At 32.0% G+C, this 27,853-nt stretch overlaps 1 protein-coding gene across 1 annotated transcript; it reads right to left on the reverse strand.

Annotated features, from left to right (window-relative positions):
• Positions 1-27,510, reverse strand: LOC132737721 (exportin-2-like; the record flags this gene model as incomplete). Its single annotated transcript, XM_060725054.1, is given in 25 exon segments — positions 1-1,713; positions 2,266-2,399; positions 3,049-3,146; positions 4,186-4,329; positions 4,667-4,748; positions 5,142-5,201; positions 8,051-8,177; positions 8,737-8,936; positions 9,340-9,490; positions 10,073-10,170; positions 11,187-11,290; positions 11,668-11,804; positions 12,478-12,539; positions 12,976-13,060; positions 13,701-13,793; positions 14,454-14,563; positions 14,980-15,045; positions 17,270-17,399; positions 17,813-17,980; positions 18,818-18,910; positions 19,734-19,841; positions 20,051-20,141; positions 20,607-20,752; positions 22,985-23,086; positions 27,365-27,510. Coding segments are annotated over 25 exon segments (2,825 nt in total), but the record flags the coding sequence as incomplete, so codon positions are not given.
• Between the last annotated feature and the right edge of the window lie 343 nt (positions 27,511-27,853).

Here is a 27,853-nt window from a genome sequence, read left to right on the forward strand (position 1 = left end):
TACAATGTAACGTTTTATTCAACAACTTCACATGGAAATTACAAAGCTGCATTTCTTCAATATTTTTGATAGAATAAGTCAGTACTATTACTATGCAAAACTGATTTTCTACGTTTTTTTACATCAACACTTGTAGTATAAATGATAATATTCTTATTAATAAACTCAAAACATTCTACTAGCACTTTTTAGCATAAAGTTTGTTCTTTAAGGAAATTACTAGAACAGCACACTTCTACATTAAATGATTATATCATTTATATATTTATTTTTTCATAGCATTTTATACAATATGTAAGAACTTTATAACATAAAGATTTTCCTTCAACAATATCCGTGTATATATTAGTTGTTTCACCATACAATCAAGTGTTTAACATTACCAATATTTATCAGAACTATATGTATGCATGCATTATACAATTTGAACATTCAAGTTTTGTACAGCATTCTAACTTTTGTATCATGTAAATGTTTCCTCATAATTTTACAAAGTTTTTTTCATCACCATTTATTGAGCTATTTTTAACACGACACCAACACAACATTTTCGATGAACAAGCAAAAGCAAACAGCATTTCTTTTTCTACTTCAAACAAAAATGTTATGAAGTACCAACATAGGTAATAATGACAGACTTATAGGACAACAGAATATACTTCTAGAATACACATTTGTTTTTAATTTTAGATTAAATGACAACAATTAATATCTTGGCTATGTAATGCTGTTTCCCTTTCTAACACATTCAAAAACAAAGACAGTGTAACTTTTAAAAAAACTATAGTTGATGGCAAGTCTATTATATCATGTAATATTAAAATAAATCTGGTTTTTGAGGCAAAATTATGTGAAGTAACTCTGATACAAACGTATTTTATGTGTCTGTCAAAGATCTTCCTGAACTATTTTTGTAAACTGGCCAGCCATTTTTAATAAAGACCTTCAAAATTCTTAATAACCTTTCTAACAATATACAATTGTATAAATCAATGTGATAGATTAATGTGATAGATCAATGTCATAATCAATGTGATAAGTCAGTTTTATAAATCAATGTGATAGAACATTATAAATCAATGTGATAGATTAATTTTATAAATCAATGTGATAGATTAATTTTATAAATCAATGTGATATCTCAGTTTTATAAATCAATGTGATAGAACATTATAAATCAATGTGATAGATTTATTTTTTTCTAATAATTTGCTTACAAAGCCAATGTGCAACAATATGAAAAGGCTATTTACACAGATTTCATAAGTTTCCAAGAGACCCCTGTTCTAACATTCCGTATCATAAACATATATGAAATAAACAGTCATGAAACTTTAAATGATATTATAATGCCAAAGAGTACAAAAGCACTGAAAGCCTGATAACCCTCATAAAGATACCTGTACACATTAAATCTCGGATTTTAATACATGTAACAGGAAATCATTTTTTATTGTATGTCACAAGAAATTATATTATTTTGTAACAGTAAGTCATCTCTCATTGTTTAATCTTTAAGAGTAACTTAAATATGTAGCAAGAAATCTCGGATTGTAAACTAATATATGTAGAGGAAATCATTCAGCACTGTTCCGTATAGAGGTAATGTTGAGATTCCTGTCATTATGTAAGGGTGACGCCAGCTGTAGACAAGTATTGTTGTAGAAATGTCTGGGCCTCGGACTGTAAACCGGAACTTATCAATGGCATCAACTGAAAACAATAATGCGCAACAATCTTTAGTAACTTAAGCAATAAATTAATTTTAAAATCTTTAACAGTTAAAATTCTTTTCCTAAATTGTTATCAAACAAGAACCCGTTGAACCGGGTGATGCTCCCAAAATAGGTTTTGGACACAGGAAAGTATACCTCTTGTAGTGTCCGAGTTATGTCACAGACAAAAGTTCAAAGTGTAAAAATGAACAAAGGGCAATAACTCCAAAATTAAGCAAGGCAAAGTTATAGTTCTTTTGCACTGCACTTCTACTCAATGAGATCTATCTACCTTCAAAGTTCCATGTTGATACCTTTTGTTGTTTCAAAGTTATGTCCTGGAAAAGAATAGCGGACGGACGGACAAGGCAGCAAATATATGCTCACCAAATATATTAAATCTCTGAGGGCACCTAAACATCATGTTGTTCATTTATATGTGCAAATGTAAATGAAAAAAGTTTAATCTTTGTATTTCTTTGGCAATGACTTGGAAAAAATATGATCCAAACATATAAAATATTTCATTAGAAAGTCTATATTGACTGACCTTTCCTGGATTAGCAGCACCCAGTTTCTCCAGGTTCTTAGCTAGAGACATCTTTAACTGTGGTACTGATTCAGATAACATGTCCTGTTCCTTCTTCCCGGCAAAGGCAAGCTGGGAATAAGCTGTCTGATAACCTTCAAGAAAGCAATTTAATATATGTTTAGAGACCTTATTGACTGGACCTCAACTTATAACATCAATAAGATCATATTTAGAGCTGTCACTGATTCTGAAGCGTACCAACCATGTATCAAGAGATTGTGTATTGTTTTACCCTACATTTCATTTATAGAAGTGTTTCCATGATTTCTGTAAAATACATGTTCTATGCATTAGATTAGAGTGCCTAATATTTATAAATGCACTCTGCATTTCTTTTTCTGACCATCTCTAGTCATCACTGTTAGCTATGAAATATGTATATAAACAAAATAAATAAGACATGCCTTTGTTTATGTGTTTTGGGTGGATTTTCATCATTTCAAGATATTTTATAAATTAGTAAAAATAATTGTTTTTTGTTGTTTTTTTTTTTCAAAATATGTATTGATAACTGACAAAAGAATAACAACAATACATAAATATTGTTTCTATGACAGCTCTGAGTCATATTGTGCTTTTCTAGCATCAGGAACACCCAAAAATTGAGACCAGATGATCAGACATAGTTTATAATCTGTGTCACTTTGGCTCTTTTTTTTATGATACTATTACAATCAAAAGACTAAAGAAAACTAAATGAGGTATATTTCCTATTTAAAGTATATCCTGTTTGTGAAATACCTGGTGTATCATCAATTTCTATAAAATGTTCATCCGGTGGAACACTTTCATCCTCTGGTAGTTCAAACAATCCAATCAATGCCTGTAGAAGTCTCGGCCTGAAATTCGGTAAATTAATTGTTGCCCTTTATTTGTATAGATTCCAGAAAAAGGGGCAATGATGCCCTTGAATTGCTTACCTTATAAGAGGGCTCTTATTGCCCCGTTTTGCTCAATGGAGTTTATACAAAGTAGGGCTGCATCGATACACCAAAAGTTCAATTCAATTTGATTTCAGACACCCCGATTAGATTTTTTTTCGATTCGATTCTATGTGATTACTATTTCGTCTTTAGTTGACAATTCTGCTTATTTGCTGTAAAAGTCAGTGGCCCTTGACAATTTTATTTATTATTTTTATTTTTTAGTTGTCTCAACTTACTTTATCCCTAACTTATCTATTAGTAGAGGTGTTCATGAAACTAAAGTGGTTTATTTCAGATTATTTAGAAAACAATTCTAATCAAACAATTACAATGTGACTAGTAATCTTATTAATCTGACTTTTTCTCAAACTTAAAACTGGGCTTTTTAACACATCAACATCAAGTATACTTCTTTCCTTTTGTGTGTTGCACCCCGGCTGGTAACTGAAGCCATGGTTACATGAAGTTAGTTGTATTTACAAACTTTGGACATAACATGCCGGCAAAGCATATCTTACATGTTGCTTTGTTTAATTCTTTACCCTCGCCAAACCCGAATTGTTCCCACACCTTTTATTTAAGTTTTGTTGGAAGATTTATAGATTGATATTTTTTACATTGACGTTTGAATCCATTATGATTTGCTTTGAGAAAATACAACATTACGCGCTCACTGATTGGATGACTAAGTTAAATTAACCCATAGTATTTCTTTTTTAATAAAAAATGGTTACAGAGGAGGATTTAAAATCATTTTTTTAGTGTTTTTTTTGGGGAATATTTTTTATGGGGTAAATTGGGGAAAGAAAGGGTTTTTAATATCGGAAATAATTGCGCGAATATTTTTTGAGGAAAATTTTTTAATGATCGGAACATATCATTGCAGCTGTAATCAGTTTATGATGGTAAATATTTTACCAACTATATAAAATATTTTTAAAGAAAAGCTCACCATAATTGTCCATATTCTGAGATCATACTAGGGGCCTCTGTCAGAAGTTTTGTTACTCCTGCAGCACAAATTTTCTTTTCAGAAGTGCCGGAAACCTTCTGAAGGTCTTGAATAAATAACTTTTCTATTACCATACCAAACATTCTGAAAGTTAATACGACAATAAATCAAAACACAACTATATGGTTATATAAGGCAACTGTCTCTTCAATAATAACAAGATCTGTATCTTGCTAACAGATTACTGAACAGGAGAGAAAATATTGTTCTTTTCTTGAAGTGAAAAACCGTCATTCACCTTAAACACTTTCTTAAACTTACAAAATTTAATATATTATAGCTTACAAAACTGATAGGCTAACACAATGACTTTTTACCAGGAGTTGTTTTTTCACATCTCATTTATTGCACAAAAGTAAAAATAACATTTTTTATACTCTCATGTTTGATATCAAATCAAGAATATTTATTATTTTCATACTTTGCCTGTATCCCATCTACCATTTGTATCAAGGAATCTCCTCCGAATTTGATCGCATACACACAGAAAAACACCAATAAACCTGAAAACAGTGCAGTCATTTTAATAATATCATATTGTTAAAAGATAATTCTGTATGATTATTAACTGTAAATACAGTCCAGTTATCTGCCCCTTTCTGAATGATAATAAGATTAAATGGGCATAGATGATAGCATCTTTTACCTGGAGCAATAAAAATTACAATTCACAACTTTTAACCAAGAAAAATAAGTAAACATTAATATAAGCTACTGGTAGATGAACTACCTTTGACATTCTGCAATGTTGAACAAGACCTATTCATATTGTTCGAAGAACATAACACCTTTTACAATTAGCATGATATGATGTTCAAAAACATTTCAATAAATAATTACTCAAATGAAGTTAAACTGATGTACTATTTAATCTATGTTTGATAATCACAAATGACCCTTTATTTTTTGATATTTTTGTTTTTTGGAGCTCGCCTCCTGGAAAAAATGTATAAAACCTTTTTAAATAGGCTTAATACTTCCTGTAACAAAAAATATCAAAAGTCCCAGATTCTTATTAACTTTTTTAAAAACTTTTTTGAACACTAAATCCCTGTTTTATATGATTCACTTTTTTACAAAAAAACTAGGATGTGCCATGGGACACGATCCCCCCCAACGGCCCCACGTTCTTCAACTATGACCTAGGTAAAATTTTTTTTAAAAACAAAAAAAATTTTTACTAATAAAGGAAAAGAATTTTTACAAAATCGAAAAAATCCCACAGCAAAACCCCCAAGCTGCATAAGTACACATGCTGACCAACATGACCAACATTCTTGTAAACTTTCAGGCCTACAAGTGAAATACTTTTTGAGCTATGCATGAACAAGTTGAAAATTGCAAATTTATACTACTGTAAGTCAAGGGAAATAACTCTACAAATACTGGATAAATCCACTTCCTGTAAGGTTTAATGACTCTAGGTCAAATCCTTTTTGAATTACAGTACTGGACACGCGAAACCCGCAAAAGTCGCGTTATGCCGCGAGTGTAGTCTATGCCGCGATGGGACACTACGCGGTAAAACATCGCCGAATGCAAGTTCGCCGAATTTCATGGCGGTTCACGAAAAATCGCCGCGATGTATCGCCGTAATTTACGGCGAATCTTCAACAATAATTGTATTAGAAAGTACTACTTGGTCATTCCCGTGGTCTTTAATTTTGAAAACTTTAAAAAAATCTTGTAAATGTCATGTATATTTTATAAATATTTAGCATTTGAACATGTACAGCGTATACATTTTGTATACTAAAACAAAAGCAATCAGGTGCTGGTGAAAATTCGTTAACAGTAAAAACGAGATTGAAATTACAAAAGATAATTTGGTACTACATGTACATCAAAAGAACGCACGATAACAAATTGTCAATTGTTATTTTGATAATAATACCAAATGTAATTAAAAATCCATTGTTTACTTTCGCACATATTCTATTTTTTAGAACAATGCAAAGCGACATTTAGCACCGATTCACAGGTGTAACTAATTATTACGTCTAATACGCTAATTATGATTTGTTGAAAATTGTAAAACATGCAATAAAACATTTCTGGTAAGCAGCGGGGATTCTGTCATAAAATTGACTGAAAAAATAAATTTTTGGAAGCTGTGGTCCTTTCATATGCATTATTGTTTTGAAATAGCAGACACAAGTATTGCACAATATCTTTCAAGATCATAAAAAATGTAAATAAAATATCACAATCAAAATGCACTTACGATTAATAATATGTCAATAATTGACCACAATCAATATCCAACATTTCTTTTTACTTGAGCAATAATTAAACATGTGTAATCATTCCTTGACAAAAAGAAATGACAGTTTTTTTTTCTGATATATAAAAATGAGGTGGAAGTCAATCGAGTGTCGGCATTTCTTTGATGATTCGGCAACAACTACAGGTGTGTAAACATCAAAGATTCACAGATTCTTCAGAAGAGCCGACCAGTCATTTGTCAGAGGTCATTTCGTGTGTAAATTTTTGTATTTATTATTTAACAATGGAAACATTATATTCCTTTTTATTTATGGATGCTTCTTTTTGCGCGAGTGTTTTTGTGTCTTTTAGCGCTATGGAATTTCAACAATCGGCGATAATTTTGGGTAACTAACAATTAAATATTTTAAACATTTTTAAAACAGGGGTGCAAATATCCGCCATTATAGGAGACAAATCTTGCGTGTGTTATTTTTTTACAGACGTGTAATGAATTGAGTAATGATCACCGAGAGACGAAATGTCCCGGTGATCCACTATAACTCTTCCAGGTCGTACGGGAATATTTACGCAGGATTAGTTTATCACATCGGTAATTTGACCATGCTTGAATTTATGTCTTATGTACTAACGTTTTCAATATGGGGATACATTTAGAAATGAACAAGTTAATGTCGTATCAAATATGTATCTTTTTATGTAACTAAATATCTTTTTACACATATATTATATTTATATCTCTACTTAAACTCAATATGTATCCCCCCCTAAAAAATATTTTTACACGTGTACATGTACACTATTTACCTGCCGATGGAGCCGCATACTTGTACTGCGTCGCATTTATACATTGAGGTCATGATTCCGCCATTCACGGAAAGTTTTTAACGGTGTTATTTGATTTCGCCGTGGTTATTTATATTTGCTGTTGGCATCAAAGATAAAATAGAGAAAAGGCATTTTAGCAAAATTACAAGATTTTCTTGATACAACTTCATGTAGATCTACTAATTAATTTTCGTACTTGTACATGTATATCTGGTTTCAAGTTCACAGAGTACAATTATAAATAGATCTACATTTATTATACAAATGAACATGTATTATACCCCTCGAATCACGGCAAAATCGCCGCGAGTTGAATTCGCGGCAATTGTCTCAAGTTCCCGCGAATTCGCTCGCATTATAAAGCATGAGAGTTCGCCGCGAATACGCGAATTGTGCGGGTTTCGCGTGTTCAGTACTGTACATGTGACACAAGTTGAAAATTGCAAAAATTTTATAAGTCAAGGGCAATAACTCTAAAAATACTTAATAAATCCAGACGAAAATACCCAGGTGCACAAATACACATGCTGATCAACATTCCTGTAAAGTTTCATGACTCTAGGTCAAATACTTTTTGAGTTACGTGCGACACAAAAGAGAACGGACGGACAAGGGTAAATCTAAATGCCCGCCACTAAAGTGGGGACACAAAAAACAAAATACAACAGTATTGCTTTACATTTACAAATTAATAATTGCAAGTATATTTTCTATATGGAACTTTTCACAGGTAGCAAATTTTAAGTAGAACACTTAAACACATATAAGATAGCAACTTACGAAGGCATTTTCTCAACCATAGAGTTCAACAAGTAGAAACCTTCATGGTCATTCTGTTTTGATGCTATCAACTTTTGGAATATTCCAAGTAAACCTGACTGTAAAATTAAAATGAACATCAATTTTTGGATACATAGACTTATATTTTTTTGTCTCACTTTGACAGGTTTCTTATATTTAACACTTATTTATAAGCTAGCACCTTAATAAAACTACCAATGATCCATAGGCTAACTGGATAGCTTTCTCCACATAAAAGAATCTTAGTCACTGGCAGAATTCACATAAATATACAACTGTGTAACATCTTATTACTTATTATATTATAAATGTATATGACAAAATAATACTTTTTCTCTATCATATGATTTACAATAATTAGCTAAACTGTTCAACATTTGATATCAAAGAGATTCAAACTTTGGTCAGCATAACTACATAAAACATGTATATGGTTATCTGTGTAAAAGCATTATAAAACATTATATGGAAAGACCACAAGCATATATGTCATATCTAAACATCTTTATTATTTAGCAAACAGGTAAAAAATTCACAGAAATATCACAAATAAAATAGTTAATAAGAATCTTAAACTTACAGCAGGGTCTGTGGTAAAAATTTACTCATGAAAAGTTATTTAAAGCTGTAACATACCAATCTTTCAGGCTCAATCTGTTTTGCTCCTTTAGTTATGTATGCCTGTAACAGTCTCACTAATGGAGGAATATTTCCTGGCCGTTCCCACAGTAACGGTGTCAACAAATGTGGGAATAACTGTAAGTATGTCTCAGGAATTGAGTCTGAATGAAGCTCGATGAGTAACGACAGGATTTGGAATACATACGGTATAAACTCTGCAAAATATAAACATCTACTTTTAAAGACAAAGTGATTTTAAATTAAACTGATATTAATGTTAAAATATTTTTAAAGCAGGGTATTCTTTATATCTAATTAGACTAAACAGCTGATTTACAAAATATTTTGCAAATATCATTCAAAACAACCAAATGTTTACTTTTACATTAATTTTACAAAACAATCACACATTAGATGTTTAATTTTTACTTTAAAATCAAATTGAATAGTTTATGATAATGTTAAGTAAATAGTTCAGGGTTTTTTAACATAGATTTTTTGTTTAAATGCTTCAAGAAACCAAGAATTATCATTTTGTTTAAATGCTTCAAGAAACCAAGAATTATCAATTTTGTATAATAGATATATTAATTTCGATGGATCATCACTGTAACTGACCTTGTACATCTTGCTGTAATATCTCAGTAAATGGCGGGAATAAAGCTTGCTCAAACTCTGTAACAGCTGCAGGATTTACTTTACATGTTGTTCTCACTGTTACACACATCGTCTCAAACAAATAATGGTTGAAATGTGGCTTGCTTGGATTCTATGAAACAAAACATTTTCTATTTAATGGTGATTCATTATCTACAGATGAAAAAGATGCTTGTATGTTGAACATTCAGATGTATTTGTGTCTTTCTGTGAAAAACTAAAAACGTTCTTAAGACCTTACTTTATGCTGGTAACTGTAGTAACTACCATGTTGGTTGGTATAGGAGAAGTCAGTACAGCTTAACATTGCTGAGCTGAGATCATGGCAAATGTAAACATCAGTCCATATTTGTTAAGGATTCACATTGGTACCTACAAGACTTCTATCCAGCAATATTCCTATCAACTTCAAACCTTTACCCCGACACTGAATATCATAATTACATAGCTTTCTAGCATTAAAGAACTGTGGACTATTATGAAACCACTTTGTCCCACAGGCCTAATTAGGATATAAATACAGCAATAAGGGGCAAATAAGTCAGCTAGCATTCTTCATTGATCCTCTATTGATGTAGTTATATAAAACATAGTTATTTTTGAGTCAGCATAAACAAAAATCTTTGCTTTCAACAACAAAGTGAGTGTTAAAACTGACAAAAATATGTCATTTATATATAAAAGAACAACTTACCTTGGCAACCAACAGCAGTTTTTCTGTCAGACTTTTCAGTATAACAGATACAAGTGGTATAAGATTCTCATGCATCATAGACGTACTACGCATGATAGCTGTAAATAAATACATTTTTTTTACATGAAAATGTCTTGTTTTTTTGTTCTCTAATATCAATCTAAATGTTAATTAACAAAATATAAGTAATAAATTTCTGAAAAGATTTATGTTTATAAAAAGTATTTTTCTAACAAAAATATATATAAGAGCAATGATATAACAACACCATAAAATCAGAAATTAAATCTTTCATTATCATCTGTGATCTTGACATATTTTTTTTTAAATTACCCGAGTCATGCATTAACCCTCCTCAAACCAGGTGAGTAGTTATATAACATGAGAAGTATTATATATGTCTGATGTTGAGGTTGACTATTCTCCATGTCTGGATAATGTAAAATTCAAAAAGGACCATACTTCTGTCAAAATCCATGTCGGAGTTATGTGGACAAAGAGCTCAAATTATGCTATCAAATAAGCATGTGAAGTTTAAACCCATTCTCTCCAGTAATTTTATAGATACCAACTTTAAGTATGATGCTGACACTGGGAAAGTACTATAGTTCTGACTCTTTTTTTAACAGTCAAGCTAAAAGTTAACTCAGTCACTGACACTTATATTGAATACTGTCTTGTTTTAAATACCTCGTTTAAGATCAATTAAATTGAACTACACTAACTTTGTGTAATGGCTTTCTCCTACTATCCTGATGTATAGGCTTTTGTATCAAAGTGAAGAGCCTAAGCAGTTAATAATGTTGCTAATACCGTTAAGGATAACTTTCAACTTTTAACCTTAACCTCCTAGAACTGCAGTGATTAGCCGTGACACCAGTATTGAGCCAGGCCAGCTAGTATATCCATGCAGTCTGACCAGGCTCTTTGTTGTTGATTAACTTTAAATTTTCAAGTTCATATCCCTTAAAAGTGATAATAGACAGTTCCAAGAATGGAAGCTGAAAAAGTCATTTTTTAAAAAATACAGCAGATTATGAGCTTAAATGATATAAATATGTAAGTTGTATTTTAAGTAATATCTTTTATGCCAAAGTCATGATTAGTTAGTTACCTTTCATAAGATATTCATTTTCAGTTGATCCTGGAAGTTGCATGGCACCAAACAGATTCTCAATGAGCTGAGTGGCACAACCTTGTACATCTGCATACGTTATCCTGTATAAAAATATACACTAATAACACACAAAACTATAAAGCATCCAAATTAGACCTGATCTAATTATGTAATCAATTTAGTAAATATCTATCTGAAGGTAAAAGTAATTTCAATTATTTTAGAAATATATTGATGATATTTTATGTTGGCATTCTAAATTTCCCACTTATATAAGGGATGTCTGACAACGATAAACTTAAATTGCAAATTTTTCTTTATGGTGTATTAAAGTTCTAATTTAGTATCACCATCATATTATACAACTCATTAATTTCAGTTGATGTTAATTGTTTTTATCTCTGAATAAAACAGTATGCTAAGAATTTGTTCAACAAAGAACAACATAGTGGTAGATAGAAAGGATTTATGAACTTACGCCGCAGCACCTTGTGGTGTTTTAACCATTAATAATCTTTCTATACAATGTGCCGAGTATGTATGAACTACATGGCTCTGTGCCAACAGATGACGCACTAGATGTGGAAAACTACCAAGTAATGCCTCTCTAGGTAACTAAAAGGAAGAGATATAATAACAAAAAATTCTCATTACTCTGTGTTATGTAACAATGTGATATTTTAACAAGATTGGTTCATTTAGCACCTATGTCCTGCAATATATCTGTAAATAAGTGAGGAAGTTGTGTGCTTGAAGACATACAAATAGACCTGACAAAAACTTGGAACTTTGAAATGTATTGACAAAAGCTTCAATACAGCAAAGATTAATTTTGTTTGTTTTTTTGTTTGTTTTTGGGTTTTACGTCACATCGACACAGTATAGGTCATATCGCGACGTTCCAGCTTTACTGGTGGTGGAAGACCTAAGGTGCCCCTCCGTGCATTATTTCATTCACGAACGGGCACCTGAGTAGAACCACCGACGTTCCTTAAGGAAGCTGGATAGCTTCCTCACATAAAAGAATCCAAAGTCCCTGTCGGGATTCGAACCCACAGCGGTGAGGGACAAGTGGTTTGAAGTCAACGACCTTAACCACTCGGCCACGGACGCCCCCTACAAAGATTAATGTATCTAGTTTTAATTTTGAAGAAAGTACATTTACATAACATTGTATTTTAAAAACCCTGCTTGGCAAATTCTGTTGTTTCTTTTCTTTAATTTGTTTCTTTTTTCATGGGGTTTATACATAATTATTAACAATTAAATGCAACTTAAAAAATCTTACCTGATTTCTAAACACCATTAAATACTTTATGCAATCAGCTTTTATAACCGGCTTTGAATTAACTACAAGAGAAACACACAAGACAAGTGAATAAATCTTTTTTTTTTTTCTTTTCTTTTTTTTTAAATCAGCTGCGTATTTTGGACAAGTAAATTATCAAATTGATCATTAAAGATAGGTTCTCTCTTCTTCGTGGATTTTCATTGATTTCAAAGTTTCCTCTCTATATATATAAATCATGATGTGATTCACATCTTATTGTAAAATCAATCCTACAATCTGGTGTTTAAAACTAACTCCCTGTTTACAATATAGAATTTTCTTTTCATTCTTAATCAATTCTTGTAATTTACATGCAAACTACATATTTCTTATTTTCCAGTTTCTTCACTATATACATTGTCAAAGGAAGATATATAAGATTTCTAGCATAACAATTTTAATTTTGTAAACTTGTCTAGACTATGTTTTAAAATGCCTATAAATAGAATAACTTACTATCTTGGTCTTGTATATCAGGAGCTATATGGGTGTTATAAAAGTCGGTAATATTTACTAGTTCACTTGTCTGAGTAATACCATGCTGCAAATAAAATATAATATTTTTGTAACTTTCTGCCATCTTAACAGTAAAGTTTAATCAATCATAAACAAGAGCATGGCATGTTAGAACATTATATGTCTGGAGTACATACTGTTGTAAAAGACATACAATGTTAAAATGTGATAGGACTTGATTGAAAAAGAAAGGAAAACAACCTCAGTGACCTCAAAATAAACATGGGCTCATTCAGCTGGAAATGTGCAATGCCAATACAATACCTTTGCTTAGGATTATATCCAGTGTTATTGGACCTTGACTTTTGACATAATATAATAGATAAGAGTCATTTCCTGGCCATAGGCAATGTCCCTAGCAAGTTTCACACACCTAAGCTTATTCTTCATCTAGCTATTGATTGGACAAGGATTTTACAGTAAGTGTCACTGAGATTTTGACCTTTGATCCAATTCAAATCAAAAGTACTACTGGTCATCTACTGGCCATGACCATCCTACAAGCTAAGAATGAAGACAGCATATTGAAAAGTTAAATTATTAAGTGGATGCTGATTTTGCTAACAGATAGACAAGCTCCTAATCATAATTACTTTTGAATGTGCAATAATAGCAACACAACATTTATTATTTTCCCATATAACACCATTACATGTTAATCTTACTTTTTGTGTTTGAGCTTTGGCTGCTAGAGATGTGACCAGGTATATTGCTGCATCTTTACTCTTCCATTTCTCTGTAGGGCTGGATGCATACTCCTGTAAAACATTAACACTGAATGATAGTAAAGCAATTAACATATATTACACAAATACTTTCTATTATGATCAAAAATCAATTTAATGGAGAAGAACTTTAAGAAGGCTTCTTTTATCAAATTAAGCTAACTTAATTTAAAACACCCTAATGATGCACTCACATTTTACTAATCCGAGTTGATATGTGTATTTCCTTCAAACATTAGCAAGTTAACATAAAACATTGGCAACAAACATTGAAAAACTATCTACCAAACAAAAGACCAACATTAGCAAAACAATAGAAAGTATCATTTGACACTTGAAATAGTCAAACTTTTTCACATCAATATTGTAATTATAATCTCTACCAATTAAGAGGGCAACTATGTTAATGACTTGGAGGCATCCCTGGCCGAGTGGTTAAGGATGTTGATATCAAACCACAAGCCACTAGTCACTGTGAATATGAATCTCGTCAGGGACTTTGGACTCTTTCATGTAAGAACACTATCTAACTAGCTTATAGAACATTGGCGGTTCTACTCAGGTGCCACTTCATGTCTGAAATAATGCAAAGAAAGGCACTTGAGATCTTACTCCCCCAGTAAAGCTCGATAGTTGCCATATGGGCTTTAAAGTGTTGGTGTGACATACGACAGGAAAATAAAGTCAACATACTGTAAGAAGTCCTTGTACATATTGTGAGAAGTTCTGTATAACAGGACCTTCAAATGATTTACATAAAGCTTGCACAAGATCACAGGCTGCACGTCTCCGTGTGTCTACATCTACAAGGCAGAAAGTCAACATGTAAACCTTGATTTCTTTACAGTACAACTGTCTCTAATACAGCAGTGATATAATTCAGAACTATTCCGTACTAAATGAGATGTATTTTGTTAGAAACACCACAGTTTGATGTGAATATAAGTAGCTTTATCACCCAGCAAATAATTAATTATATAAGAAATGTAACTATCTTAAATGTATAAACTTTTCTGTTTTAACTTCTACATTGTAAAAAAAATATAAATTTTCTAAATTTTAAGAAAAATATAAATTGAAAGGTTATCAGCTGAAATAGTTAAAATTTTTGAAAACTAATTCAATTTAAACAAAACTGAAGGAATATAAAGAAAATTTTATCTCATGTGTTGTAAAACCGTGGGGAATGATTGAGATTAAAATAGGACTAGTTACTAACCTGAGCCCTCGATGTCACGTCTAATATACTCTTCTGGATTGTCCTCAAATAATTCCTCATCCGAGGCTGAAATAAACATGGTCATTATCAAAATATCTACAAACATACCATACCTGTAAACAAATATTATGAGATTTATTTAAAGTGGATTGGTCTACAGGGCCGGCAAAATCGTAGAAAATTGTACTTGTCCACGGACAAGTAACCTAAGAAATTTACTTGTCTGTACTCAATGTTCACTTGTCCGTATTTATATTTAATATTTACTGCAAATGTCAATAAAGAAGAGCAATATGATTATGAACTTTCTTTCAATTTTATTAAACATTCTATGCCCATATGTTTAATAATATAATATATTATGATTATAATATAATATATTTTATAAAATGTTAACGGGCAGTAGATTAAAGTAGGACGACAGTGATGGACAAATTGTGTATATTTTACTGGAAGGAGCATTGGTCTTTTGCCAGCACTTTTTCAGTTTTCCTTGCACCCAAATTGCTTTAAAATATTGTCTTCATTTTTTTTTGCACTCTGGTACCATTTCTTATTTATTCACTCCTTATTCTATTCATCTATATAATATTCATTTGAATCCTGTTAAAAAATCATATGTACTCTTGAGTTAGATTTGTTCAAATTGATGACATCTGGCTTTTTTTAACGATAAAATTATGATTGCCACAGAATGTAATATCATATACGTATATACGCTTGGTTGCAGCAGATGAATTGTGAAAATTTTGACATCATTACCATCGGCGACGATGAAACTGACATGTATACATTAACACCAGTATTAGACATTCAAAAACAAAGGCATTTTCACAAGAAATCTTTACATAAAATAAATTATAAAATGACTTTGTCCACATAAATTCAAGCAGTCAAATTGCCGATATGAGCGTAAATATTCCCAAATGACCTGGAAAAGCTACATTTTCATAAACAACACAGCGGTATTTCAAAGACAATTGTTGCGGGATTGATGCTGTGTCTGCTATCTAAACAATAAATACGCTTGAAAAGACCACAGCTTCCAATTCAATTTTATGGCAGAACCCCGTTGCTACCGAAAATATTTGATTACAGAGGCTAAGTCGGCAGACATAAACCAAAACAAACATGTCCCTCAATAATTAGTTAATTGCCGCGTGCATGCAGTAACTGCATGACGTAAGGAAAACCCCAAGCCTGGTTGGTCGCTATTTATGTAAACACTTAAAAATAGTAACACCCTAATATGCACGGAATGCCCTCATGAATGACACCACACTTCACACACTAGTTTTCGTATTAAATGTGTGATTTTCCTTCTGATTTAGATCTATTATAAAAAGAACTAGATTTTTTTCTTCAGAATTCCTCTTTTAGCCGCCGAAATTTACTTGTCCACGGACAAGTAAACTGCAGAATTTTACTTGCCCGGACCTACAATTTTACGACTCGGGCAACTCAGACAATTGATTTTGCCGGCCCTGGTCTACATTTGGCACATTTTCCATCAGTTTTTCAAATATTGATAACAGAATAATGTATCATTTGTATATTCTTTATAAAATTTTGCTAGATAAATAATGTTCATAAGATTTAAGTGATTTAGCTTGAACATTTATATGATGATTAATACTTTATTCTAGAACAATTTATTATCTGTTATATCATTATATTGTAATATTGGATCACGTATCTCACATTTGTCAACAGCATTCATATATATTCATTATTGTCACTTTAGTGCAATAACTGATTAACTGCTATTAAATTAAGAAGCACTTATTACATTATTGCACTAAGGTGACAATATATTTCTTTTGTGTTTTGTTGTTATGTCTGATACAAATTACTTTCATTGTATTACAGACCTTCAATAAATTCACTTTAAAAATTTAACAACATATGATCAGTAAACAATGTATCATCACTGAATCGGAATAGATCTCTGACAGGACACACTTGTTTTCATCATGCTGTAAACAACTGTCATTTTTTTATATTTTTACATGTTAAAGATTTCAAACTACTATTCTCAGATAGCATTTGCAGAACCAATGGTATCAATTCAAAACCAACAAGTCCATTACTAGTGCTGTATCTACTTCAGTGAATGATTAACCATTGATTTGATGTATAAACGTTTTGCATTTGCTCTGCTTTGATTGAGAACTGTTTGTAGTAAATCTCATTAATAAATTGCTGAACATTAAGTAGCCTATTGTAACTGTCTGGTATGACTCTGATTGGTAGAGGCACCAACTTTAAAGAGTTACATAGAGAAACTTACTTCTGAACTGCATGTTAGGAACAATGACTTTCTCACATATACTAGCAAGAATAGTTGGCTCTTCAAACAGGCTCTTGTAAGAAGGTCGCTCGGCAACAGAAGCCAGAAACTGTATAGCATTACTCACAAGCTGCAAAATATGATATTCATTTCAGAACTGAGAAATATCTTTGATCAAAAGTAAAGGTTTGTATATGAACAAATAGTAAGACTTATCTATTGATACAAAATTTAATTGAAAATAGCAAACTACTTATTTTGATGAATCAACTTGTCATTTTAGTTGAAATTACAGTTAACTCATATGTCCAGAAAACAGCTTAGTAAATACATGTATGACATTATTCAATCTATCAATTCTTCAGGATATCAATAAACAAAACATCAATAATAACCCTTTTAAACTCATCATAATTCTTTTGTAAGATGATAATTTATAATCTTACCCATAGCCTATAGGAGGATCATTAGTATCTGACTTTACTTTAAACCATTTGTTTTCTAGAATATTCAAATATATCAACTAAAGACTGTATTATTTACCAGATCGTATTTGACTTCATGCCCTGTTGAGGTGAGTAAGTTCCATATAGCAGTAACAAAGCCTGGTAAATGAGGGGAGAATTCCTCATCATATTTCTGTGCATATAAGGCCACATTGTCACAAATCTGTGACTTAACCTGCTCTAATAATCCTGCCTCTTCTTCATCCTGTCATGTTTGTGTAATATAATATACAATTATACATCCCATATAAATTTTTATAACTACTACAGTGTTATTCACTTAAAACAAAAAACAATTTGTTTGTTTGTTTAATTGGGTTTTACATCACACCGACACATTAAAGGTCGTATGGCAACGTTCCAGCTTTACTGGTGGAGGAAGACCTCACATGCCCTTCTGTGCATTATTTCATGTACGAATGGGCACCTGAGTAGAACCACTGACGTTCTGTAAACTAGCTGGATAGCTTCCTCGCATGAAAGAATCCAAAGTCCCTGTCGGGATTCGAATCCACAGTGTAGAGGGGCAAGTGTTTTGAAGTCAATGACCTTAACCACTCAGCCATGGACGCACAAAAAGCAATCTGTAGAAATAGCAATAAGAAAACTAGTACACATTTTTAACTGTTTTTTCTGTGTTTCACCAAATTTTACCTATTTTTCTGATTATAAGCAAATTTTTACTGTTTTTTCTGCGTGTAATTTATAAATTTAAGACATACACATGCTAGACATACACATTCTGTTTTTTGTTGTTGTGTTTATTTACGTCACATCAACGCAGTATAGGTTATATGGCTACTTTCCAGCTTTACTTATTCAGTTAGTCAGATGGTGACTTATGAGCTGTAATTGTCAGATGAAGTTCCAAACATTATATAAGACAAACAGAAGAATATCTTGAGAAAACCAAAGCTACCTGAATACCTTCCTCATGAGAGTTTCTAAAATCATTTTGTGACTTCTCTTATTGAATGTACAATGAAGAATACAAGTCTTTTTGTACCACTCTAATGGGGAGATTAAACATTTACAAACTTACATCTGTTCTTAGAAGTTTATTGTCTATAGATAGAAGCTGGAGAAAATTTGTCATCCAGATGGGCATGTTGTCTTCAAAATGTTCCGGCAAATCCTGTAAATAATCATTATCAAAACACAATTACCACTAGCACAAGTAGTAGATACATGTTAAATGCTGTGTAATAATAATTTTGTGTTTCATTTGCCGAAAGTGTTTGCCTTATTATACATTCTTAAAGCTCTGTCATAAAATTATCATATCTTATGTTTTATAGTAAAACTTAGACTGAAATTTTGAATTTATGTAGGATATTTTTTACAGGATTTTGGGAAAATGACCCATACTCATGGAATTGGGAATTTCAGCGATGTTTTGTTAAAAATTGGGAAAAATTGCATGAACTTTTGCTATGATTTAATGAATGCAAACAATCACTGTCTTGGATGGCATCTTCAAACATTTAAGCACTATGACAGTGAAGAAGCCTTTATTTTCAAAGATTTTATAATTTTTCATTCAATATTTCTATTTTGCTACTTTCAATTGTGATTTTTTTCCTGTGGATTGGGAAAATAATATACTTTTTTCAATTGGGAAAATGCCCGAAAACTGGCTATAAAATAAGCCATAAAAATCCCTACCTCATAATTGGGTATGGCACAATTTAAGAGACGAGGCTTGCTAACATAAAACAATATAGTATGTGTAATGTCAATTATCAAATAAGAAAACAAAACATTGGAAGGAACCATTCTTCATGGCATCAAGTAAATTATTGAAGTACATCTGATACACAATTACAAAATGAGCCAGGTATTCTTAAAGAAGCTGAATTTAGGAAAACATTTTAAAAATTAGAAAAATACTCTTACTATAGACTGCTACCAGAAATAACAGGCAACATAGGTGAATACAGAAGTATAAATTAATTTACCTGGAAGTTAAGGCTGTAGAATATTTTACACTCTAGAACTATTGAACTAAAGATGATTTTTAAGGCATTTGGATCTGTGGCATGTGTCTTTGCAAGTTCCATGGTACTCTGGTAATGTATAAACATATTTGGTTTAACAAATTTAAACACAAAATTACGGGATTTTGTCATTCACTGCAATAATAATCAGCATGTTAATAATAACTTTTTAGTTTCGGAGATTAATTTTTAACAAATTTCAAGTAATTTACTTAACAAGAATTCTTGTATTTTACAAATGTAACAGTTTTGACACTACAATCTTAGCCAAAACTTACATTAAATAGTTGTGTGAATGGAGCTGCAAAGTTTTCTAGCACAAATTTGATTTCTGACCATAGTTCCTGTGACTTAAATTCATGTCTGTATCTGAAAGAAAAGAATGACAAACTGTTTTCAAATCTGAAATTAAACAAGATTTTTACAGGTGGATAGCAGTTAACTTCTAACTCTATTTTAATACAAGAGGGCCATGATGGCCCTTTATCGCTCGTCTTAAGGAATAGATCTTAAAAGTATGTGCAAGGTGAGCTAAAAATACTCATTACAAAACAATGACATCACGGAAACAAGCAAATTAAACAAGAAATCTGTCATTGTCCCCACATTTCACTGTTTTGTCAGTCTAAAGTTGGATAGCATAACAAGACTGACTAGGCAAATCTATATCCTCCTGCCTAAAGGGTAAACACTCAACAAAATTCTTTAAACATTCCAAGTTATTACATACTTTTTGATTTACATAATGGCTGATTTCTGATGAAACAAAATGTGCCTAATTAACAGCTGTACTTTTTCTATTGCCATGTAAGACCTGAAGTTGTATAACTTTACCTTTTAAATATAGAATGAGCTGTACGGAGTACACCATTGATGATGTGAAAATCTCCTGTCTGAAATTTGGACACCATCTCTGACAGCAGGTCCGGCCATTTTGCTGGGAAGTCTTCTCTACCTATTATACTGATAGCATCTGACAGCTAAAATTAAACCAAGTTCGCGTTAACAAGGCACTTCAATTTATATAAAAGACAAATTTTTTGAGATATGAATTGTGTTTATTTATTTTTCGAAATATTAATTGAATTGCATTATTTTTTTATTCATTTTTTTCATTTTCTCATAGTATGAATTGATTTTTTTCATTTATTTTTGTTAAGTGTTGCTGTTTCAATAACAGACAAGAAGCGCCGCAATGCGACAAAAACCAGGTTTTCAACTACCAAGTTTTGAGGTGACAGCAATCAATAGGCCAAAAAGCACTGAAGTTATTGAGAAGAAGCTGAAAATTCTATTGTAAGCAAATGACCTTGAACTTGCTCCCAGATATCTTAGTGGCAATCCAAAGGTGCCACTCAGCAAGTTTGGTGTCAATAGGCTAAACAAACTCAAGTTATTGAGCAGAAACTGAATTTCTATTTTTAGTTACAGTGACCTTGACCTTGATCACAGACACCTGGATAGCAACCCCAATCTGCCACTTGATATAACCTATCCATTCATTAAGTTTGGTGTCAATAGGCCAAAGCAAACTCAAGTTATTGAGCAGAAACTGAATTTCTATTTTTAGTAACAGTGACCTTGACCTTGATCACAGACACCTGGGTAGCAATCCCAAGCTGCCTCTTGATATAAGCTATCCATACACCAAGTTAGGCGTCAATAGGCCAAAGCAAACTCAAGTTATTAAGCGGATACTGAATTTCTATTTTTTAGTGACCTTGACCTTGATCACAGACACCTGGGTAGCAATCCCAAGCTACCTCTTGATATAAGCTATCCATACACCAAGTTTGGTGTCAATAGGCCAAAGCAAACTCAAGTTATAGAACGGAAACTGAATTTCTATTTTTAGTAACAGTGACCTTGACTTTGATCACAGACATCTGGGTAGCAATCCCAAGCTGCTTCTTGATATAAGCTATTTATACACCAAGTTTGGTGTCAATAGGCCAAAGCAAACTCAAGTTATTGAGCAGAAACTGAATTTCTATTTTTAGTAACAGTGACCTTGATTACAGACAACTGGATAGCGATCCCAAGCTGCCTCTAGATATAAGCTATCCATACACCAAGTTTGGTGTCAATAGGGCAAAGCAAACTCAAGTTATTGAGCAGAAACTGAATTTCTATTTTAAGTAACAGTGACCGTGACCTTGATCACAGACATCTGGGTAGCAATCCAAAGCTGCCTCTTGATATAAGCTATCCATACACCAAGTTTGGTGTCAATAGGTCAAAGCAAACTCAAGTTATTGAGCAAAAACTGCATTTCTATTTTTAGTAACAGTGACCTTGACCTTGATCACAGACAACTGGATAGCGATCCCAAGCTGCCTCTTGATATAAGCTATCCATACACCAAGTTTGGTGTCAATAGGGCAAAGCAAACTCAAGTTATTGAGCGGAAACTGAATTTCTATTTTTAGTAACAGTGACCTTGACCTTGATCACAGACACCTGGGTAGCAATCCCAAGCTTCCTCTTGATATAAGCTATCCATACACCAAGTTTGGTGTCAATAGGCCAAAGCAAACTCAAGTTATAGAGCGGAAACTGAATTTCTATTTTTAGTAACAGTGACCTTGACTTTGATCACAGACATCTGGGTAGCAATCCCAAGCTGCTTCTTGATATAAGCTATTTATACACCAAGTTTGGTGTCAATAGGCCAAAGCAAACTCAAGTTATTGAGCAGAAACTGAATTTCTATTTTTAGTAACAGTGACCTTGATCACAGACAACTGGATAGCGATCCCAAGCTGCCTCTAGATATAAGCTATCCATACACCAAGTTTGGTGTCAATAGGGCAAAGCAAACTAAAGTTATTGAGCGGAAACCAAAAGTTGATGCCCACCCGCCCGCCGACTTCAGCATTACAAAAATTGTATACACTGTAAGAAATATTTCTCTTTTTCTTTTCATTTACTCAAACTAGAAGTTTTTTGTTGTTTTTTTTTCCATTTAATGAAGTAAAACAATTTCATTAGAAGATACAATGATAGTCTTTCACTAACACCATATTCTTGATAATTTGTGAAGAAAGAAACTTGTTTATAAATGCTTTGACATTTTGAAAATCTATTAATATTTTACTGATTCATTGCTCAACATTACACAGTATTTAGTTACGAAATCTCAAAAACAATTTATCTGGTCACTTTAAGAATTGTTATATTTCACTTTTCCTGTTATAAACTAAATTCTTTACCTGTTTTTGAATTTGTTCTGGACTTTTCAACATCAGACCAACAATAAGTTGTTTCACAGTTTGTCTATCCTGGTCATGTATTTTATTTGGAACGTCATCAATCTAAAATATTCATATTCATAATTTCATACATAAAAATGTTATCAATATATAAATCAGTCTTCATATAATAGTTGCCATGACAACAAAACAATGTTTCTCAGAAATGTGCTTTCATCAACCCTGGCAATACAGGTCAGACAGGACACACTTTTATCATCATAGAAAAAATCTTAATTTTTATTTATAATTCTCAAGAATTTGTTCATATATATGATATATTATACCTACAATTAAATATGAAGCCTAAAGAGGAAGTCCAAGATAGGGGTACTCTGCAATAGTGTCTGAAACAAGTAGGATAGGACACACTTTTGTCATCAAAGAAACATAATGAAAACATTAAAACAACAAATAGGTTATTTTTAGGGGAACAACTTGTTTTGAAGACCAGTTATTTCTCAGAAGTGTTTTATCTTCAAACTTGTATAAACAAGTAAGACAGGACACACTTTTGTCATCAAAGAAACATAATGAAATCATTAAAACAAGAAATAGGTTATTATTAGGGGAACAACTTGTTTTGAAGACATGTTATTTCTCAGAAGTATTTTATCTTCAAACTTGTATAAACAAGTAAGACAGGACACACTTTTGTCATCAAAGAAACATAATGAAATCATTAAAACAAGAAAAAGGTTATATTAAGGGAACAACTTGTTTTGAAGACATGTTATTTCTCAGAAGTGTTTCATCTTCAAACTTGTATAAACAAGTAGGACAGGACACACTTTTGTCATCAAAGAAACATAATGAAATCATTAAAACAAGAAAAGGTTATGTTAAGTCAAAGTGGAAACAACTTGTTTTGAAGACCTGTTATTTCTCAGAAGTGTTTTATCTTCAAACTTGTATAAACAAGTAAGACAGGACACACTTTTGTCATCAAAGAAACATAATGAAATCATTAAAACAACAAATAGGTTATTTTTAGGGGAACAACTTGTTTTGAAGACATATTTATTTCTCAGAAGTGTTTTATCTTCAAACTTGTATAAACAAGTAAGACAGGACACACTTTTGTCATCAAAGAAACATAATGAAATCATTAAAACAACAAATAGGTTATTTTTAGGGGAACAACTTGTTTTGAAGACCTGTTATTTCTCAGAAGTGTTTTATCTTCAAACTTGTATAAACAAGTAGGACAGGACACACTTTTGTCATCAAAGAAACATAATGAAATCTTTAAAACAAGAAAAAGGTTATATTAAGGGGAACAAATTGTTTTGAAGACATATTTATTTCTCAGAAGTGTTTTATCTTCAAACTTGTATAAACAAGTAAGACAGGACACACTTTTGTCATCAAAGAAACATAATGAAATCATTAAAACAAGATAAGGTTATATTAAGGGGAACAACTTGTTTTGAAGATATGAAGATATATATAGCCACCCCCCCCCCCCACACACACACCCATAAGAAGATGTTTCATGCTAAACATCTAAGCTCTAGTTCATTGGGCTTTTTAAAAGAAGATTTTTTAAAGTTTTTACTATACACATATAGTTAAAAACAATGACACCCCTGGGGCGGGGCCAGTTTTGAACCCAGGGCTTTTATTTGAACAAACTTTGTAGACACTTACTAGAAGATGTTTCATGCTTAATATCTAAACTCTAGCTATTTGGGTTTTTTTCAAAGAAGATTTTAAGTTTTTGCTATACACATATAAGAAAAATCAATAACCCCGGGGCGGGGCCAATTTTGACCCCAGGGCTTTTATTTGAACAAACTTTGTAGACACCCACTAGAAGATGTTTCATGCTTAATATCTAAACTCTAGCTATTTGCGTTTTTTCACAGAAGATTTTTTAAGTTTTTGCTATACACATATAAGGAAAATCAATGACCCCCGGAGCGGGGCCAATTTTGACCCCAGGGCTTTTATTTGAACAAACTTTGTAGACACCTTTTAGAACATGTTTGATGCAAAATATCTTAGCTCTAGCTCTTTGAGTTCTTTAAAAGAAGATTTTTTAGTTTTTACTATATGCATATAGGGAAAATCAATGACCCCCTGGGGCGGGGCCAATTTTGACCCCAGGGCTTTTATTTGAACAAACTTGGTAGACACCTATAAGAAGATGTTTCATGCTAAACATCTAAGCTCTAGCTCATTGTGCTTTTTAAAAGAAGATTTTTTAAAGTTTTTACTATACACATATAGTTAAAATCAATGACCCCCCCGGGCGGGGCCAATTTTGACCCCAGGTCTTTTATTTGAACAAACTTTGTAGACACTCACTAGAAGATGTTTCATGCTTAATATCTAAACTCTAGCTATTTGGGTTTTTTCAAAGAAGATTTTTTAAGTTTTTGCTATACACATATAAGGAAAATCAATGACCCCCGGGGCGGGGCCAATTTTGACCCTAGAGCTTTTATTTGAACAAACTTGGTAGACACCTATTAGAACATGTTTGATGCTAAATATCTTAGCTCTAGCTCTTTGAGTTCTTTAAAAGAAGATTTTTTAAGTTTACTATATGCATATAGGGAAAATCAATGACCCCCTGGGGCGGGGCCAATTTTGACCCCAGGGCTTTTATTTGAACAAACTTGGTAGACACTCACTAGAAGATGTTTCATGCCAAATATCTAAGCTCTACCTCTTAGGGTTTTTTAAAAGAAGATATTTAAAGTTTTTTCTTTCAGTTGCCATGGCAACCAGAGTTCTGCATGGAATTAAATTCTTTGAACAATTTTTAAAGGTGACCACCAAAGGAACATTCCTGTGAAGTTTGGATGAAATTGGCCTTGTGGTTTATAAGGAGATGTCATTTAAAGTAAAAGTTTACGGACGACAGACGGACGACGGTTGGACGCCGGACGAAAAGTGATCACAAAAGCTCACCCTGTCACTTTGTGACAGGTGAGCTAAAAAGGTTATATTAAGGGGAACAACTTGTTTTGAAGACCTGTTATTTCTCAGAAGTGTTTTATCTTCAAACTTGTATAAACAAGTAAGACAGGACACACTTTTGTCATCAAAGAAACATAATGAAATCATTAAAACAAGAAAAAGGTTATATTAAGGGAACAACTTGTTTTGAAGACATGTTATTTCTCAGAAGTGTTTCATCTTCAAACTTGTATAAACAAGTAGGACAGGACACACTTTTGTCATCAAAGAAACATAATGAAATCATTAAAACAAGAAAAGGTTATGTTAAGTCAAAGTGGAAACAACTTGTTTTGAAGACATATTTATTTCTCAGAAGTGTTTTATCTTCAAACTTGTATAAACAAGTAGGACAGGACACACTTTTGTCATCAAAGAAACATAATTAAATCATTAAAACAAGAAAAGGGTTATGTTAAGTCAAAGTGGAAACAACTTGTTTTGAAGACATATTTATTTCTCAGAAGTATTTTATCTTCAAACTTGTATAAACAAGTAGGACAGGACACACTTTTGTCATCAAAGAAACATAATGAAATCATTAAAACAAGAAAAGGTTATGTTAAGTGGAAACAACTTGTTTTGAAGACATGTTATTTCTCAGAAGTGTTTTATCTTCAAACTTGTATAAACAAGTAGGACAGGACACACTTTTGTCATCAAAGAAACATAATGAAATCATTAAAACAAGAAAAAGGTTATATTAAGGGAACAACTTGTTTTGAAGACATGTTATTTCTCAGAAGTGTTTTATCTTCAAACTTGTATAAACAAGTAGGACAGGACACACTTTTGTCATCAAAGAAACATAATGGAAACATTAAAACATGAAAAAAAAATTGTGGAAACAACTTGCTTTAAAGATATGTTGTTTCTCAGAAATATTTTATCTTCAAACTTGTATAAACAAGTAGGACAGGACACACTTTTGTCATCAAATAAACATAATGAAATTATTAAAACAAGAAAAAGGTTATGATAAGTGGAAACAACTTGTTTTGAAGACCTGTTATTTCTCAGAAGTATTTTATCTTCAAACTTGTATAAACAAGTAGGACAGGACACACTTTTGTCATCAAAGAAACATAATGAAATCATTAAAACAAGAATAGGTTATGTTAAGGGGAACAACCTGTTTTGAAAACATGTCATTTCTCTGATTTCCCAGATTGCCCATCTGCCCACCAGGGGCGTTCCTATGATACGACCAGTTTTTGAAACAAGTCTAGAAAATGATCACTTTAAACTGTGAATAAAGGGCAATGATAAAGAAAACTTTAAACTGCCAAATTTACATATAACTGAATTTAAATATAAAATTGTGCTCAAATCTCAATGACCATGATATTAATGGATGTTAAACAATGTACAAACCACTCTCCAATTACGCTTCACGTAATTTTTGAATGTTATAGCTGAAGAGACACGTATTGACTGTTCGGCATCGGCTTTATCTACCAAGTTCAGTAACAATAATGGATAATTCTGATTGCCTTCTACTGACTCAAGGAACTTCTCAGCTGTAAAACAGATCAAAATTATTTACATTTCAATAAACTCTTCAAATAAAGGAATTATGAATAATTCTGGCATGTAAATTTGTTTTGTTTAGTTGGGTTTCGAGGCGAACTGACTGTGTATATTTTAAACAACTTCCCAGCTTTACTGATTGAAGTAGACTAAAGGTTCTCCTTCATGCATTATTTCATTCCTCTAGTTATTTTAAAGGATCCACGGGGGTGAAAGGGGAAACAAGTTAAGTCAGCCACCAACCTTTAAACCCTCTCCACTGAGGCCAAAAATAAATGGTTTTTTTAAAAACTCAAGTTTGTTTGGATTTTCAGTCTACATTTGGTCTCGAAA

Source organism: Ruditapes philippinarum, unplaced genomic scaffold, assembly GCF_026571515.1.
Source record: "Ruditapes philippinarum isolate M1 unplaced genomic scaffold, ASM2657151v2 ctg2555_1_1_1_1, whole genome shotgun sequence".
NCBI classification, from domain to species: Eukaryota; Metazoa; Mollusca; class Bivalvia; order Venerida; family Veneridae; genus Ruditapes; species Ruditapes philippinarum.